Genomic DNA, 18,985 nt, shown 5'->3' with positions numbered 1-18,985 from the left:
ACCTGAAAAATATCAGGAAAAGGAAGAAACTCATAAGGCATATAAGAAATTGGTGAGTATGCTTTAACTTAAACTGAGATAGCCCAAAAGGAAAGAAAACTGACCTCCCACTTACTTAGGACATGAGCTACAAAAACCACACTTTGATCATCAGTGAAGTAATGGTGCAGGAAGCTTAAGTCCAGATGCCCATTTTTTCCCGGCAGACTGAAACAGAAGTGAGAAGGCTGTCCTGATCTAATCCTGGATTCCTGCGGGAACACCTCTACCTTTTTCCCGGAGATATCCGCCCTCTCCCTCCCACGCAGTGGTGCCCTCAGCCGCAGCCGCGGGGCCGAGAGGACGTGGGCAAGCTGCGGGTGGTGATGGTGACTGGCGGCGACCGCAGGGCTGGGCTGGAGGGCACCCGCCATCACTGGGGCACTCCCGAGCCCCGCAGAGGAAAGGCGGGGCGGCGGCACCCCCGGAGGAGCTGCCGGCACCCCCGGAGGAGCTGCCGGCGGCGCGGCTCACCCTGAGCATCCGGCTGGGCCCGAGCACGGCGCGCCAACCGCGCCGAGCCCCCGCCAGCAGCAGCGCCCCGCGGGGCTGTCCCCCGCCCATCCCGCCCTTTCCCCCCGGGCCGTACCTGCGGCGCTGCCCGGGCAGCGGGAGCGGGACGGAGCCGCCGCCTCCTCCCGGCGCCGCCGACGTCACCCGAGCGCGACCGGGCCCGCCCCGCTGCCGGCTCCCCCCCCCGGCGGCCGGGGAGCGGGGCCGCCGCTCAGGCCCAGCGCTGGCGCAGAGCGGCCGCAGCAGCGACGCTGCGAACGCCGAGACACGAAGGGCGAGTGGCACCGCTCGGGAAGTGTGAGCCCTTCCTGCGCTACTCACCCTCAACGCTGCCGCCGCTCAGCTTACAAAATATAACAACACGCTGGTGCCAGAAAGCAATGAACCACGCTGTTCCCGAGCTGCAGGAGGCAACTGCAGCCTTCTGACGCTCTTTGCAAACAAATTCTACCGAGAGTACACTTTTTTCCCCGCTTAATTAATGTTTTAATAAAGGCTTAGAAAAATGCATATCAAAATGCAACATTTATGTGATTCAAACACTATAAATTCCGTTGAACAAAGGCAGGGAGAAGGGAAAGAGCTGAGCTATTTCTCAGAAAATGCTCTTTCATTGAAAATGCTGAGTTTAAAAAAAAATAAAGGGGGAGGGGGAGGAGACGTTTAGGGGAGACCGTGGGAGAGGGGAGAATGGCAAAATCTCCTGTTAGGATGTGTTTTCTGTTAGGAAAAATGCTAGAGTTCGGCCATTGGCTGGTTTCCAATTTAAATACTTTTTTGGACTGCAAAGTTCAGTTTAAAGCAATTCTAAACTGAAACAGAACATCTTCATGTTCTTCAGCTCCTCTCTGTGAAAAATCTTTCACATAGCTTTTATTTTCCTTTGAAAAACGTTTTAATTTCAAAATGGTCAAGGATGGGTATAATTTCCTCTCCAGCAATATCTGAAAACCAAAGAAATGGGAAGGGAAACACTGCAAACAATTAAAAAACAACTGCCAAGACAGATTTAGTTATTCCAGATGATACAAAGTTGATCCCAGTAGCAACACCAGTGTCTGAAATCAAAACGTCAAGTTATTGAAGTCACAATAACAGAAAAATTCTCTTGAAAATTATCCCTAAATCATACCTGGAATACTATAAAACAAGGCATATCATGGTTATTGCCTTGGGATGCTTAATTTTGAGAATTGACATGATGTAGCCTTAGGCCACTACTAAATCTCTGGAGGTCTGGAGTTCTTATTTATTACATAGACAATTTATGTTTGAAAAGAGGGCAGAGTGAAGTTCTCATCCTTTCCTGTTCCTCTTCTTTGTAAAATGATTCTGAAGTGAAATCAATTTCTTGAAATCCCATCCTTCACTGAAAAAAACAGCAGTAAGAAAACCAGTTATTAATCAAGCTCATACCCAACTACTGACTCCACAATAACATTGTTATTGGAACCAGACCCTGGCACTGGCCATTTCTTCTGAAAGAGAGCATATCATTTTCTTTTAGAGAGAGATGCCCACCTTTATTTATAATTGCTTTTTCTGTTGAAAAATCAAAGTCATACAGCAGAGAAGTGTTTCTAGACAAGTATGCTTGAAAACATACATACTGTCGAGCCTGATTCCTATACAAATGCAATGCCTGATCTTCAGCTCTTTGTGACTGTACTTGCAGCACGATTAATCACTACTGAGTTATGTGAAGTTATTTGTGGATAAGTTAAACATATAAAAAATATCACCTGGTTTGGCACTATATTCAGAAAACACATTAGCAATCAGAGCCCAGGGCACATCTTGTTACCCCTTCTTTAAGCACGTACTTTGGTAACGTCATTCCAGAATTCTGGAGGAACTATTCCAAGTCCCAAGCGTACAGTTGCTATGCTAAGAAATTTGGTGCTTTCTGGCTCAAGCGGCAGAATTAGAAGCACTCAGAACTTCACCATTTTAACACTAGATCAATCTGGTCCCACTGACTTTAAATGTCCCACTGACTTACAGGACCCTGCTGTATTTATATATAATCTCTTCAGAAACTTATAGTATGTAAGAGTTTAAGATAAAATCAGACAACTTACCTGAACACTGAAGCATTTTCCATTCCTGCTGAAACTGGTCTCTTAACGCTTTTATTCTTTTTACTTTCTCTTGGGTAGGAGGTACATAAATTCCAAAGGGAGGTGTAGAAGCACCCCCTAATGCTTTGGCTACACTTTGCAATAAACTTATCTCTGTGTCCTAATTAGGAAGAAAAAATACCCCTGTGAACCAAGCTCTCTTTGTTTCAGTGATAAATGAAATATTTTAAAACAAGCTTTTGTAATTAAATTGCCAGCATTAGTAGCAGGAATGAGCAACCTCCCATTTTCAAATAAAAATGTGTTCAAATGGAGTTTTTCTCTGAAAAATGTAAATAAATTTTTATCTGTTGTAAAGCTTTTTTCTTTCAAATGGAGAAAGAAACTCACTTTTCCCTTTACGACTGAAAAGAAATAATGCTGGGTTAAGGACAGAAAATAATATGAGGTAAGGGGAGCATGGAGCTTGCTTACTTCATGCATAATTTATTTTCTGTGAGTAGAAAATAGTGATATATTTTGCTTAATCAAGAAATTTACTCTTTTGGACTTCTCACAGTCTAAATCAGTATAATTTCCTTGCAGAAACTGTATTTGGAAATGTTGATGCTATATGAAAATTATTTTTGGAAGACTGTAACCCTATTTTGTTTTTAAAAGATAGAAGTATTTTTTCAAATATTCTAAAAAGCCAAGCACATGCATTAGAAATGTTATGGAGCTACCTGAAGAGTACCAGTATGAAAGTATCAATCTTTTTTTAACATGTATGCCTAATATCCTTTTATTGTCTTGAGTTTACACTTCAGAATATCAATAATTCTCTCCATTTCATGCTCCTAATTAGTAATGTGCAAATACATTATTTATGGATATTGCATATCAATGTACAAATTATTTTAGCTTAGACAATTTATGTATCAGCATTGTAAATTAAAACAAATAACATTTGAGAAAACTACAGAATAAATTGTATCAAAATCCACTTAATTGGCAGCTTAATGAATAGCGTGGCTTTAATTGGGTACTTGCTGGGGAACAGATTAGAATAAGCATACATGAACAATTTTTTGTTGTTTCTCACTGAAGAAGAACTAGAAGGCACAGAAGTAATCGAAAGTTACGGTTTCATAGATCACACAGAGAAACTGTGGTACTCACAACCACAGGATGCTGGAGAGGCCAAGAGTGTAAATTGAGTTATGTGATTAGACAAATTCATGGAAGATATGCTCACTGACACAGATCACTGCTCTGGATACAGCTTCCAACTCCTAGATTTAGGCATCCTTAATGTGGTAGCGTATGGAAAAAGCTAGCCTAGGAAAAGTCCCTATTTTTTTATTTTCTTTCCCATGCTCTCTACCAGAAACACAAAGCTGGGGTAGACTGGCCCTCAATTATCTATTATCCCACTTAAGTTCAGTTGAAGGATATGTGCCATTCTGATTTATGTTCTGCATGCTGGAAGTCATGTGTGACAAAGTACAGCACAGGGGAGAGAAGAGGAAATTTAGCGGTCTGTTATGACAGGACAACAGGCTGCTTTCAATCACATTTGATGGAAAGAGGCCAGATGATTTAACAGACATGAACTCCCTCTTTTCAGGGGACAACTCTGAGCTGTGGATCCCACACAAAAATGGAAGTTGTAGCAAGTTGTCAGAACATCTACGGTCCACAGACATAACCATGGGCTTACATTCATGCCTCAGCTTCTCCATCGTGCAGGCTGCCAACAGCTGCCTACAGCTCGGTGTGCAACAGTGTCTTGTCTTGTTCTCAGGACAGAAAGAAACTTGGGCAGTTTGTGCTGTGAACTCAGGGGTTCCAAAGACAGGATATATAGAGCCACTATGTTCTACTAGGCAGCTTGAAGCAGTTCATGCCAGTGTCTCTCCCAGACACTTTGAAATACCACAGGTTAGCACCCCTTCTTACCTCAATCACAGCAACAATTCGAGACTCAGCTAATCCTTGTAGTAAAGCAACAAGCACAGAAATCCCACTTATTCCAAGGCTCCTGTTTGGTCCAACAGCTATTACTGTTAGGTTTGGTTGGTAACTGTATGCTACAGGAAGAATGAATCCAAGTACAGCAGAAAAGAAATCATTTCCTTCAGCATCCTTTAACAAGAAGAAATTGGTTAGCACAAATATAAAGGCCCAAATTCCCAGAAATAAAACAGAAAGGTGAATCTCAAAAAGCTTTTAATTGTCCGAGGAAGCAGGATACTGATCTATCTTCCCAGCAATTTTTATATTAAATATGCAGGATTCTTTATTTTTTCCTTAGTGTCTTTGCACTGTAACTCTGCCTTGCTGAAGATGAACTGCAGTAACTATGGGAGGCTTCCTCAAACCTATGCATTCTAATACACTCTGAAGCTCTGTGAAGGAGTAGTAATCTGACAAGGGCAAGAAAAGGAAAAATTTTTAAAGGTCCAAAGTGGAGTAAGGGATGTAATTCTCAACATAATTTTATAAATTTCTAAGTATATTCTATTATTCCTGTTTTAAAGGTTTTTCTCCTGTGTTGTTTCCAGGAAGTGAATCTTACCTCTTTCCAGTTTAGAGAAATATAGTGTTTGCAGCTGGTCTTTCCAGGCTGTTCTTTCTCACAGATGTTTATGATGAGCATTTTTCTGTAAATAAAACCCCCACTTGAGTATTTAAACAATATTTCCCAATGAGATAAAAATGGGATATTTTCTTTCATCATTCTTTAAATACTACTTCATAATACAGGAGCAAATAACTGCTTGCATTAGTACATGCCAAAATGTAAACAATTAAAACCGAAATTCTTTTTACAGTATTTTTAAAAAGAGGATTAAAGACTATTGGCAAATTACTTTTAAGAAAAAGGGGAAGTGGAAAAAAGCTATAAATAAATAAAGAAGACTTTCATTAAGGAACTCTGCATCAGCAATATGTGCCTCCTGCAGTTATAGGGGAGATAGATCTTATATAATTAATAATTGCCTTCTTTATTACATTTTATTTTCAATTTTCAGTAACAATCTAAATTTGAATTAATACAGAAGGATTATATTTTAAACCCACCACTAAAGGCATAAAGTAGCATTTAGAGACAATAATTTATCTTTGAAGATGTATTTGGGGATGTGTTGTATTATGTGTCAAGCTAAATTTAATGAATGCCAGCTTATGACTGATCTCCTTAGTACAGTTTTCATCACACATATGGACACTTATGAACATTTAGAAAGCCCTTGGGACTGTACCCCATAACATAAAGAGAGACCTCACCCATCTTCTGTGTTTGGTATGATCTGCATGTCTCCCACAAATACACAAAGCACTCTGCAGAAAACAAAAATATACATACTTTCACAAGTAATTTTTTTTCAGTTAGTGTAATTTGTATAGAAGTATGCATGTCAACTGGAAGCATTAAAAAGAATGTATACTGAATTCAGTCCATTAAAAGTAGAAATAAACACATTTAGGACAGCTCAAGGGAACCCCATTTCTCCCATCAAATACTGGGGAGGAAAAACAAAAAATCAAGAAATTGGCATCAGGTCAAAGCCAATTGAGATCTGACAAAGAATGTGTAGGCTAGTACAGCCATCACCCTTACAAATTCTTTGCCTTTGGAAAGGCAAAAGCTTTTTGTTGGCGTATAGGCCGTTACCTGGATTACATGCTGAAAATGCTGTGTGTGTGGGTATGCTATTTGTTCTAAAATCAAGGTTTCACAGGCAATTTGCCATATTTGCCACACTTAAGTATCTGATTGTAACGTTTTGTCAAAGGGCTCTAAATGCAAAACACACAAATTCACCTTTGAAATCCAAAACGAACAGAATGTCTTAGTGCAACAGCAGCAGAAAGAGCAGCTGTGGGCGATGCTGCAATTCCATTACACACCTACAAAATACATTTTTCATTCAGAAGCAATTAATGATGCAGAATATCACGTCATTTTTTAAGTGTAACAACTGTATTTTTGCTTGTTTATGAGTATCAAGTTATTTTAATGATTAGGAACAAGAAGAAAAGGATTAAGAAAATGTTATCAATTCATTTGCTACAGAAAGGCCATATTTTATTATTATGCCATAAACTGCACTATTATTTCAAAAGTATAGTGCAATACTAAATTAAATATAGCTTTTCCAGGGGAAGGCCATGTTTACTGATTCTCTAGATAGCCTGCAAACTGCAGCAGAAAAATACACCCTATGAAAAAGAGGTTGTTCCTGAATATTCTGACTCTAACCTAGGCAAGCTATTCTTTTCTGGAAAATACAATTGCAGTATTACTCAGTCAACCCTTCAGTGTTCATTTGTGGTGTGTAGTGCTTTGAACTCCACATGAAAGCTAAGCAAAAAGATGCGTTTCCCCTCACTCCTCCTCTTTGTCAGCACAAAAACTTACATCTGCAACTCATTAAAAGTTCTATTTCTTTTTGCCAGTAACCATTTTTTTAAATCTATTTATAGGCTCTCCTGGAGCTATGTGCAGTTTATAATGTCAGAAATTTGTCCCCAAGATCTATATATGTGACTTCCAACAGCAAGATGTCTTAGAAGAAAGAGGCCATTGTGGTAGCTACACTTCCTTGCAGGCCTGGTAGTTTTGAAGAGATCTTCTCACTCAAAGGAAGAGTGACTTATTATGATATAATATTTTTAACTTTTTTTCAGTTTTTCTTCAATGCTCCTCCAAGTTTTTACATATAAATATGAAGATGCACCCTCTAAGCCTGCCCTCTCTTCATTCCTGACCCTGCAAGAATCAAAATACTGAACTAGAATTACTCTGTTCAGAATCAGATCATACAGTAGAGCTGTTGAAAACACCACTAGAGTGTGTGTGTGCATGCACATGTAAGTCAAAATCTACTCTGTGTAAACTTTGCACATTGAGACAGGAAAAGTACTGACACTGCTTCAGATTTCTTGCTGCTGCTCACTGGTGCTTGATACACCAGCTTCTGCTCCCCTCAACTGAAGAGCCAATGCCTGGCTTCCCTGTAGGTCTGAGAACAATGAGAAGGTTCTTAGGGACTCATACTCTGTGACTACCTGCAGAAAGTCTGGACAATGACTTGCTTTAGAAAAATGGCTTGGGGTTAATAGCTATCCCTAAATAGTTGTTTTCTCATCTTGCAAGCTCACTCTCATAGCTAAACACATTCTAGCTGAGATTAGTGGACTTGGGAGATAAACAGTAACTAAAATCTGGACAACAATATAGCAGAAGCAAAAAATCAAAGGAATCTAACTCCACCCCTACCCCCAAGACCAAGGCAATATATTATTACCTCCTTCTTGAGTATTTTATCTAGGATTGCCAACATACTGCCAAGAGAGAGCAAAATTTTGTCCTCTTCCACAAGGTCTGCATAAAAACCACTGTAAAATAAATTATATGAAGAAAAACTAGGTTAGAGGCATTAATGTCTTTGAAGAGGACACTGATAAAGTGCTCTGCAGTTAGTATTCATGGGGTACATTTTGTATAGGTGCTACACATTGATTCCCAGAAACCTGTTCTAGCAGGAGGATGCCAACACCGGTGCCTGACAGTCTTCAGCTCCCTAAACCTGTCTGCATTCTGCACTGGAAAGAAAACAAAAATGTCTGATGATATTCAGGAAACAGAGTTCTGTCAAAATTACATGAAGACAAGATGAAACACTGAGTTCCTCAAATCAGAGCAGTTTGGTACTTTTTCCAGCTGAAAGTGCGTACAGAGCTGTAAGACAACTTCCTAGCAAGATCTCTTTCTAAATTAATACATTTGCATTAGCTGTCCTATCTCTGTTGAAAGAGTTTTAGAGAAAAGTATTCTTTTTTGTTCTTTAAAGGATTTCAGGCTATGAGTGCTATACAACACAAATTTCTTTCTTTCTAAAGGAAGAAATTCTGGCTGTAATTGAGTAGACTAAGGCCAAAAAGATGACCAAGGCAGACAGTTAGATTGAGTCTGTACAGAGACCCCTCATCCCCTTAATTATGCGGAAAATTAAATAAATAGGACCAACCTGACAAGAGATTTTATTTCAGTTTTGTCCATTTCCTTCACCAGCTGAACATGTTCAGAGAGAAAATGCTCTGAACCTTCAGAGCCAGTTGTTGCTGTTTTGATGGGAGGCACTGGAAATAGAATATTTTTCATGTGCAATTCCAAAAACCTTTCTACTTTGACACTGTTGTTGTTAGTTATCTTAGTTTCATGTTCTGTGGAGGTATTTGAATTAGCCTTCTTTAGTAAGTGTGATTTGGTGCTCAAATTTTGTAAAAATGATGTATCTAGAGAAGAAGAAAAAGAGGGGTTTCACAGGTATTAGTTTCTAAGCAATGTGTTAATATTTGGATATATTTATTTACAAAATAGAATACATCTGTATTCATAGTACGCATATTTACTCCCATGCACTGGCTACAAGGTTTCCTGACACAGATGTTATTTTTTCAGTGCTATTAAATTTGTGTTAATCTAGGGAAAGGTCATATATTGAAATAAAGCTTATGCCCATATTTTTGACACAGAAAACAGCATCCTCAAACAAAGATATCAAAACGCTACTTTTTGGCATGATGTTTTTGCTAGCTTCAGAAAGTTCTTTTCAGACCAGCTGAAGACATGACCTTGAATGAAGCCTCATACTGCTTTGCCAGTCATTTGATGAATAACTGCTCGTTCAATTAGTTTAATCCACTGGTATTAATTTTAATAACTTTCAATTTCTGTATAAATCCATTTATCAATCACATTTGCTTGAATAAAGAGAAACTACCTTCATACGCCAACCATTTCCAGTAGGGTTTATGTGCTGCTCTCACATTTTGAATAGATTCAACAGCACTAAAAAGGAAACCAGATTAACAGTATCAGCAATAATGAAAATAGAGGAATCATGACTTACCTTAAAAAAGCAAAACCAAAAAATCTAGCTGAAAATCAACAAACTCTGATGTCTTCCAAGAATGCAAAACAGAAAGCTAAAGAGAATGAGAATCAATGGGCAGACTGCTTAAGAAGATTAAAGAGTCAAAAAAGAAAAGTACACACATTTACACATTGAGTGACATCCTAACACTTTTGTTGGAAGAAGCACACCTGTCTGAGTTCAGAAAAAAATTCTCCTGTTTGTCAGTGTCTTGCCAAGAGATTTTATCTATACAGTGTAAAGATTTAATTAGACTGACTCAAAAGCAAGACAATCTGTTCAGGAACCAAGTAAATCACATACCCTGCTATTCTTTGTGTTGAAATCTCCTTTTTGTTATCACTGCTATTTGCAGCACTATGGGCAAGTGGTCCCATTACATAACCTATTATAAAAACGTAATTCAGGTCATATTAAATCCAGACGAAATTCCAAGTACTTGCAGATTACTTGTAAGGTGTTCAGGAGCCGAACTGATATTTTGGATAAGCAGGTAATCAACTCTCTATAACACAGGATGATAGCAATCTGAGATACCACACTTGGTAGAGAAGAAAAGAAGGACACAGAGGGCTTATGGGATGTGCTAGGAGCAAAATAACCAGCTTTGCTCCATCAGTTTACCAAATGCAACTCAGCCCTCAGCCTATGTATAGCCACACTGCTTCCCTGACTCATCCAAGCTCTAACTAATGCAGCCAACTGGTAGGTGCTGCCACCAAACTGAATGAGGAGCGTTTCTGCTGGGAAAAGCACAGGACAGCAAGTGAGGTGGGAGAAAAATGGAGGACAGAACATTGAGATATGGAGGAGATAGTGCAGACAGGTGGAGAGAAAGACACTCTTTAGATAGGGGACTGATTCAGGCCCAAAGTTCAGAATGCTTTACTAGGTCAGACTCACCACTGTACAAACACAGTCTTAGTGTCTCTGAGAAGAAGTTAGACTTGAAATTTAATTATCTTGATACACCTCTACATAGTCAAGTGCTTTTGCACCCCAGGCCTCGATGCTCCCAATTTGAGAAACACAAGTATTCATCAAGATTGGCTCTGCATAGCATCAACTCTCTCTGATGAGAGAAAGGTGAGCTCCAGCTATTGCTGTACTGCAGCAACTGAAATGGCTCTGGGGTCTGCAGCACGAATCCTTGCGGTTGCATACTTTCTCAAATACTGGCTGTAGTTAACTGGTATTGCCTTGATTACAGCAGGATTATCTCAGCCTTGAGTGAGATGGATTTCTATAGGATAACAAGGCCTAAGGATAAAATGGCTTATGGTTTTATGCTATAAGATCTCCCAACTTGAAATAATTTCAGAAATATAAGTATATAAAACTGTACCTTGGATGACTTTCTAAAAATGTAAGTTATCCAAAGAAGAAAATAATATATTATAAACAATCATATTAAAACCTTACTTCAGCAAGATGTTCAAAGTATGCATGACTTTAGTCTCTTTGATAAACACATTAGTTGTTCTAAAATTCTTTATATGCTTACCTTAGACAAGGTGCCATTTCTCCAGTTATCTGAGGTACAGGATCTCCAAGCAAAGTTTTTACAGTCATGCAGACTGATTCACCCAATGATTTCAAGTGGTATCCACCCTAAAAAGTATTTTGTGTCAACTAAAGGACAAGTACTTTTAATATCTCTCTGAATTTCAACACAGAAAATAAACTATACTTTTGAAATATATGTGTATTTACAGAAGCAGAAGATGATATGCAAGTATATATAAGTCAATGACTTTTCAATATGAAAATGGTAAGTTAGTGGCCACCTGCTGAACTTCACTGGCATCTTATGATTGAACTCACTGTCATAGTTCAAGTAACTTCAGAAATCAGTCATCACTTTGCCATGAAAACACATGCCTTCTCCATTCCCATCTACAACACGCCATCTTCAGCAATCCTTCTGGAAGATTCCTTAGAAGGCAAATGTCTGTCCTCTAAAATGGCTGTACAAGAGAAATCTCCCACAGCCTGACACTTTTAAGATGTGGTTAGTTTGGCAGAATTTGGAGAACAAGATGGATTTAAGACTGCTAGGTGGCATGCAAGAAGCCATCTATCACCTATGGAGCAGTCATACCACCTGTGGGAGGAGTGAATGTTTACCTGCACTTCAGCTAATAGGCAAAAATATCTATAATAACCTGCTAGAGAGAAGGATGATGAAGAAAGGTTATGCAAAACAAGAGGTCAAGTGAATCAATTAATATACAGTTCATTCTTGAAGACCTTGTTGGCAGCAGTATTTCCACACCATTATTTACCTGAAAAGCCACCATTTTTCTAACATGCAACAGAAATAGGGAGTTGAAGTCTAGATTTCAAAAGGAGAAAACATTTTAATTGTTTAAAAAAAAAGAATTAAAAAAGAGCTCCTAAAGAGCCTGCATACAGTCTTTAAATCAAAAAAGAGAGATTTTTCAAAGTGCTCCATTACTAAATAAGAGAATATTTAGGTTAAAGGTTTTGTAAAGTCTCCTGGAGTAAGATACACTTGTAATAACATTGGTAATACAGCCTGTTCACTAAATACATTTTAATGAGTTTGGGACTGTCAAGAGCAGTAGATTAATCACTGTTCACAAGAACTGAACAGATTTGTGGAGGCTAAGTTTTCTTGGATGAACATATGGTTCCTTTGTTTCAAAACTCTAAAGTGTAAGAGCGCTGTTGAATCTTAGCCATTTTTGCATTCCTGACACTCAAAAGAAAGATAAGAAATTATTCTGTTGAGGAGTTTTGCTTCGTAGCTTCTAGTTTGCCCTGAATGGCTCTAATACCAAGACCTTCCCCTGGGGTACATTTCAAAAGTCTTTACCTCTAGGATGACACACAGCTTTCCATTAGCTAACTGCATCAGGAAATGGGTAAGGTGGGCAAAAACCTCAGGAGTGGCATTCATCTGACCCTAAACCAAAGAAAAAAATTTAAGAGATGACACCTTGATTCAAAAATACTGGTAAGAAACCCAAACAAAATCTGAAAATACCCCAGTCTGAGTTGGAATACCAGAATACTTGCCTCTCATTACATCAAACAGAATGCTGAACCACGCAGAATGCTGCACTTAAGGAAGGTGAAAAATACAACACAGTAATTACACATATGGGATAATCTGTCTTTACATGTCTTGTTGTAATGTTTAATGAACTTGGGTCAGCCTAAAGACTCAAGCATGTATTTTCAGCTTGATCAAAGTGAACTTCACTTAGCAATCACGGGACATTAAAGCAGCAGGAATATTTTCCTATTAGATTCATGACTGACAACACAAAGACCACAAGTTACTTACTTCAGGGTCACCAATTCCAGAATCATATCCAGAAGAGACAATAACCAGTTCAGGATCAAACTGTTATAAAAGAGAGACAGTTGTAGCACATCTCTATGTCCTAATTTCAATTTTTATGGGATTTCAACTGTACCACGATCAGCTGTTATTTCAGTTAGAATATGAACAGAAATAAGGATTCTCCTTGAATACATTACCCTTTTACACTATCTTCGTTCCTGCTGGAGAAGTTGCAGATGATTATGTTGAATATTTAAAAGCTAAAATTCCATAAATACTATTCAATTGATCAGGGCAACATCATACCAGCAGAATAAATGTATTAACTCTACTACTAGCAATTACTGCATTTCTGTAAAATATTCAATGGTACCTGCTTAAGAAACACTTAGGAAGTACTCTTTGGCAGTAAAAAATTACCTCAAAAGCCATTGGAAGCAACACGTGGAAAAACGCAGCAAGATAATCTGAATTTCCCATCCCAACCTGAAAAATGAGAAGCACTGGTCATGTTTTCCTGTTGTAATGACAAATTTTCTAAGGTTCTTCAAGACTTTACGGAAACATAGGAAAAGTTGAGGGAATCTTACGAAGTACAGTAAAATACCCTCAATTTAAGTAAAGTGCATAAATATCCACCATTTTTAATGTTAATGAGCTTCAGTTCTCTGCTAAACAAGGATGGATGTAACTATCTCCTGAAGCACTTTCTGATTTGATGGCTGGGCAAGATATTCAAGTAAAAATGAGTGTGTAAATTTTTGAAAAATAAAAGGGAGAGAAAAACAATCACATTCTGAGCCATATTTTCCAGCAGACTCTCCCCGACTGGAAGGATATACACTGTGTAAGACATTTGCCAAGCAAGTGAAGCAGCGCACTTACTCAGAAAGTGTGACAGAAAGGATGAGATACAAAGCTATTGCACTTACTTTGTTGTGCTGTAAACAATATTTACCTTATTCCAAGGCAAATTTATGTTAAAACCTTCTCCTTTTCCCACACCTACGGCATCATAATCGGATTCTTTAAGTGATGGCCAGAATTCCTGATGTTCATAGCGATGCCAAGAAAAGTACAAAACACTGGAAAAAAAAAAAAATCCAATTTGACAAAAAGATTGTGGAAGTGACTTTATATCCTGAATCTGGTGACTGCATTGCCTGAAAGCAAGAAAATAAAACTGTCCTTTCTCCTTAGTTCTCTCAAAGTATTTAGACTGTGAAAATTGGTACAGTAGGTCCCATGCCAAAATTAACCTAAAAATTAACATGCTAAAAATGTCCTGTAGGCATGCACTCCATACAGATCAAATACAAGGGATTTTCAGAACAGCAGACTTGTTTCTAGAACCTACTTATGTAGCTTTTCCAAAAAAAATATAAAGCTCATGTATTTTATCCAACTCCTACTTGAAGACTTTAACTGAGAGATTCATGCATAGAGAATAGATGTACTACCTGAGTACTGGCAAACCAAGGTAATCACATTGCGTATTTTGTTTGCTATTCTTTGAAGTAGAACAGACTTACATTTTATCTTGATTTAGGTATTTCCTTCTATTTTTTAACAAGTGAAAAACAGAGAGACTAAAATAGCAAGGTGAATGTTTTGCAAGATTCTAGTTTTAGAAGTTTAAGAAATCTTGTTTTCTAGAGAGGCAAACAATCTTTAAACAGCTGGCATTAAAGAAGAAAAAAAATCCTTCAAACCTTGGATCTTCTTCAAATATATATTGAATTCCTTGCCCGTGGTGCACATCCCAGTCAACAATTAGGATTCTGTACAGATCAGTAAAAGAAAACATTCAGAGGAAGAGCAACAGCATCTTAATCTACAGAAGGTATAAATGGAAAATGTTTTTCTGAACCAAAAGGAAGATGACACCCAGAAAGCTCTAGACATTAATCTCAACCAAGTACAGTGTCAGACTGATATTTACATATGAAGAGCTTCTCTGGAGCCAAGCATGCACTTACCTCTGTAGACCATATTTCAGTTTTGCATATTCTGCTGCAATAGCAACGTTGTTGAACAAACAGAACCCGTTAGCCGCATTTCTCTGGCTGTGGTGACCTGGAGGTCTGAACCAAAGTTTTGTAAGTTATTCACAATAAAAGAAATTTTGCTAAGTGAAAACTTCCTCACGTATTTTCTTACCTTACTAGTGCCATTCCATTGCGCACTTTTCCTGACATCACAGCATCCACCAGCTGCAGAGTTGCCCCTACTGCGAGTCTGGCACAGTGGTAAGTGCTCTGAGAAAGAGAAATTCATCAACTTAAACAAGGCACATGTGACATGCTTTAGCACCCCAGCTGCAAACTGTCTTGACATAATTCTACCCCACTGAAGCTGTACAAAGATAGCTGAAACAGAACTTTACAGCACAGGTTCCAATGTGCTTTCCCTTAGGATTACCAGTGATCACCATAATCTTTATAAGGATGTTCTCTGCAGAGCAGTTAAAAAATGTGAGATGGGCATAGGGAGAGGAACAACACGGCATCTTTGAAAATAAGGAATGAAACCCTACAGAAACGTAAGACAGAAGACTTCATCTCCATTTCATGGCACAACATTTAAGAGCAATTGTTACCAAAATGTGATTTGCAGGTCACTAATGGTCTACAGTGACATTAAGTGACAAAAATCGAGCTAGAATTTGAGTAGTGCATTGTACTGGTATGATACAATTACAAAATAGATGACAGGACATTTGACCAATTTAAGTTACAGCATTATACTAAACTAGATAACAATAATATCATAAATAAATGTGAGACTACGTAAGTAGCAAAAAATGTATTTTTAATTTTCCCCTACTTAGAAAAATGCCACTCAGATGCACTAACACAAATAGCTGTAACTCCCAATAGAGGAAGCAGTTTAACTTACACACCGGATGAAAGAAAAAAGCATCATAGTTTTCAGAGACTCTTTTCAGCTCCTCCTCATTCATTGTCTGAGTGCTTTTTGCCACTTCCAAGTGCTCTAAACTGCAGGATAAAGAGAGATTAACACAACACCTAAGTAAGCAACTATAAATATATTTTAGAAGTTTGTTTTTATTCTTATGTATGAATCAGCATTCATTGCTTAAGATCCCACAGAATGAGAATGTAGATTTAGTGGAATAGCAGATTCATAACTCAGCACCTATGCCATACTCAATGTGACACATTTTCCATTGAAATTAACGGAAGCCATTGAATTTTGGAGCACTCTTTTCAAATGGATCAAAATATAATCTGGAGATATGACATCTGCTGTTTCATTGAATTAATCTGAATGAAAGTTGAGTTTCAGACCTGTGAACCAACAGGATCTCTTCCTCGCTTCCTTCTCTGGCAGGCACAGGGACACATCTTTCCACAAGATGGTAACTTTTAAGCTGCTCATAGGAGGATGAAAGTCTTTCTGGCACTTCAATATCACAAATGGGACTGAAAATAAGCAATAATTATATTACTATCATACTATACCAGCACAGGTAGCTAACACACTTCATAAAGCCTAGCTTTTAACTCCCCACTGTAAGAAGATGCATCACCCTAAAAGAGAGATACATGAGAATAAACAGAAAAAAAATATTCAGTGGTCAGTGGTCAAAATCCAAGGTCAATGATACTTTAGCTTTATAAACTATTTAATTAGCTGAAAACACGTTATTTAGGGGGCTACTCAGATGCCTCATCCTAACACTTTTGTTAAGGCCTCCCAGACTGGATGACTACAGCTCCTCAAATCCAGTTTCAGATGATTGTTACTGTATCTAGATACAAACCAGGAAAAAAAAATTTTTTTCTCCTAAAGGAAAGGCTTTCTATTTACTTAGAGAATGACAGGAAGTAGCATTAGGTACTTCCTATTACATTTACCAAAAATGCATTTATTTGGTACTGCCCTCACGACTGCTAAAAAGACTCTACTAATAAAAACAACAGCAGTGACTTACTCACTCCAAAGTAGTTTGTGAGTGGCCATCTCCTCATCATAAATCAGCGCTGTTCCTGAAGCCATTGCTACAGACTGAGCAGAACAAAACATTATTACACACTAGAAGTCAACTTAAACCAGTTACTATTTCACTAGATAGTGAGACTATAAGTACAGAGAGCATACCTGCTTGCATGACAGTTTTGCACTTTGGACTTCGTTCTTACAGAATGAAATCAAAAGAAAAATATTTAGGACTCAGATTCTGACAAAACTGCACCCACCGAAAGGGGGTGCGGGCAGGCAGGACTCACAATGACCGGGTGTTCGAGAGCCGGGCGCTGGCATTTCTGGCGCAGGGGTACACGCAGCTGCCGAGCCCCGGCCCCGCCCGGGCCGTACGAGCAGGTGCGGCTGCGAGCGCAGGCCGCCGCCTCCCTGCAGCGCACACACACCTACCTGTGCGCCGAGCAGCTGCTGCGGAGAACGTGAGCTACAAAGCCACTAAGCGGGAACAACGGGATTCCATACGCCACATACAACAGTTACAGGTTTAGAACTTTATCGGTCTTTCAAAAGCCCCAGAGAGACACTGAGGAGGGATAAAGAAGCCGAGGCGCGGACAGCGGACGCTGTCGGTCCCAGGGCCGCGTCTCCTGGGCCCCGGGCCCGCTCCGCTCCGCCGCTCGCCTCCCGCGAAGCGCGGCAGCCCCCGAGAGGCTCTCACGGAGCCAGCCCGGCCCCGCGCCCGGCCGACCCTTCCTGTGGGCGTGCCGAGCGCAGCCCCGCCCCGGCGCGCTGGAGCGCGGTTTGAATCCCGCTGGGGGATTTGCGCCGGCCGCGCTGGGCGGTGCTGCGGAGCCGGGCGGGGCAGGCACAGGGGCTGTGCCCGGGGAGTCCAGCCGCTGGAAGGGTTTTAGCGTGGAACTGACCCAAGAGCAAAACAGCCCACAGCCCCGGGCCGTGTGGCATCCTCTGACAGAAGGAAAAATAAAGTAAGAACCTGAACTAAAGGCATCACTCCTTCATTTCCGCAGTGACGTGGCCCGGGCGGGTCAGCCTGGGGCTGATGCCTCTCCTGCGCGCCCGAGGCGGGCCGGGGCAGCCGGCACGCGTGGGTACCCAGCTTCTTCGATTACTGACCGCTTTTTTCCTCGGTTTCTACTAGTTTCCCAGTTCATGGTAGAAAGTGATGGAACAGGTGTCATCACATTCGATAACCTAATACAAACCTGCACTTTTGGGGAATGTATCAGGAACCCAGATCATTACAGGTGCGAATTCTAGAAATCTACTGCCCATAAACTTTCCCCGTATTTGTTTCCAAAAAATAGGACAATAATAGGCACTGTACTACTGAAATAGTTTCTAATTTATGTGTTACCGCCTGTTACTGTGTTTATTATACGCCTTTATACAACTAAAATTGTCAAGTTCTGTCCACCTTCATGTAGTCTTTAATGTCAGTGTATTGCACCGACCATGAGGATGCTAATCATGTTCCTACTGTATTTTTTTTTTTTTTTTAACATTTTGACTTCATTAGTTCCCTGCAAACCTTTTAGAGAATGAATAAAGTTTATACATTGACCTTTTTAATGGGTGTGAAAATGAAAAGGGACTTTTCAGTAGCAGGGATCTGATTTATGACACCCAGTAACCAAATCTTCTTGCGATTGGGGCCAGCCATACCGTGTTTACAGATACTTATTCTTCTCTTTATTCCGCTCTGATTCCGGCAAAAGCGACCAGCAGAGGGCTGCCTCCTTTCAAAGTACTCCAACGGGAGAAAATGAGGTGGATTCATGAAATATTAGGCAAGGGAAGGTTTAGATAACTGGAGAAAATGGTAGAGTGGGGGGTATAGACAAACGCATTAAAAGTAGTCAGCTGGATTTGAAACTGGTTTGTGCTGTTTTTTGCACATATTACAATTTGTTTTAATCATAACTCAAAGAAACATTTATCCATAGCTGTCCAAGTTCAAACTGGATGAGAGTAGCTGTAACACTACCAAAAGGAACCCTGATAACACTGGGGTTTGAGTTCAACTTAAAATACAATTCAAAAGGAAATTAAAGCTTTATATTCAACTTATATTACATTCCTATTTACAAGACAGGTTTGGATGAGAAGTATAATCATCTTTCTACAAATAACATGATAAATAT

General features: G+C 39.5%; 1 protein-coding gene across 1 annotated transcript; it reads right to left on the bottom strand.

Annotated features, from left to right (window-relative positions):
• Positions 1–1,700: 1,700 nt before the first annotated feature.
• HDAC10 (histone deacetylase 10) lies at positions 1,701–17,384 on the bottom strand. Its single transcript, XM_082280962.1, has 21 exons — positions 17,274–17,384; positions 16,834–16,907; positions 16,187–16,321; positions 15,778–15,874; positions 15,036–15,133; positions 14,855–14,959; positions 14,588–14,656; positions 13,834–13,960; positions 13,296–13,361; positions 12,876–12,935; positions 12,402–12,491; positions 11,067–11,173; positions 9,410–9,477; positions 8,654–8,921; positions 7,931–8,021; positions 6,445–6,530; positions 5,907–5,960; positions 5,194–5,278; positions 4,575–4,760; positions 2,634–2,793; positions 1,701–1,921 (listed from the first exon to the last, which is right to left on the bottom strand). The coding sequence occupies exons 2-21, from the start codon at positions 16,896–16,898 to the stop codon at positions 1,896–1,898; spliced, it is 2,043 nt and encodes a 680-aa protein (XP_082137088.1). The 5' UTR covers positions 16,899–16,907; positions 17,274–17,384; the 3' UTR covers positions 1,701–1,895.
• Positions 17,385–18,985: the final 1,601 nt, after the last annotated feature.

The sequence above is a fragment of the Coloeus monedula genome, assembly GCF_965178545.1.
Source record: "Coloeus monedula genome assembly, chromosome: 4".
Classification (NCBI taxonomy): domain Eukaryota; kingdom Metazoa; phylum Chordata; class Aves; order Passeriformes; family Corvidae; genus Coloeus; species Coloeus monedula.
This window is presented reverse-complemented; position numbering and strand designations above follow the sequence as displayed.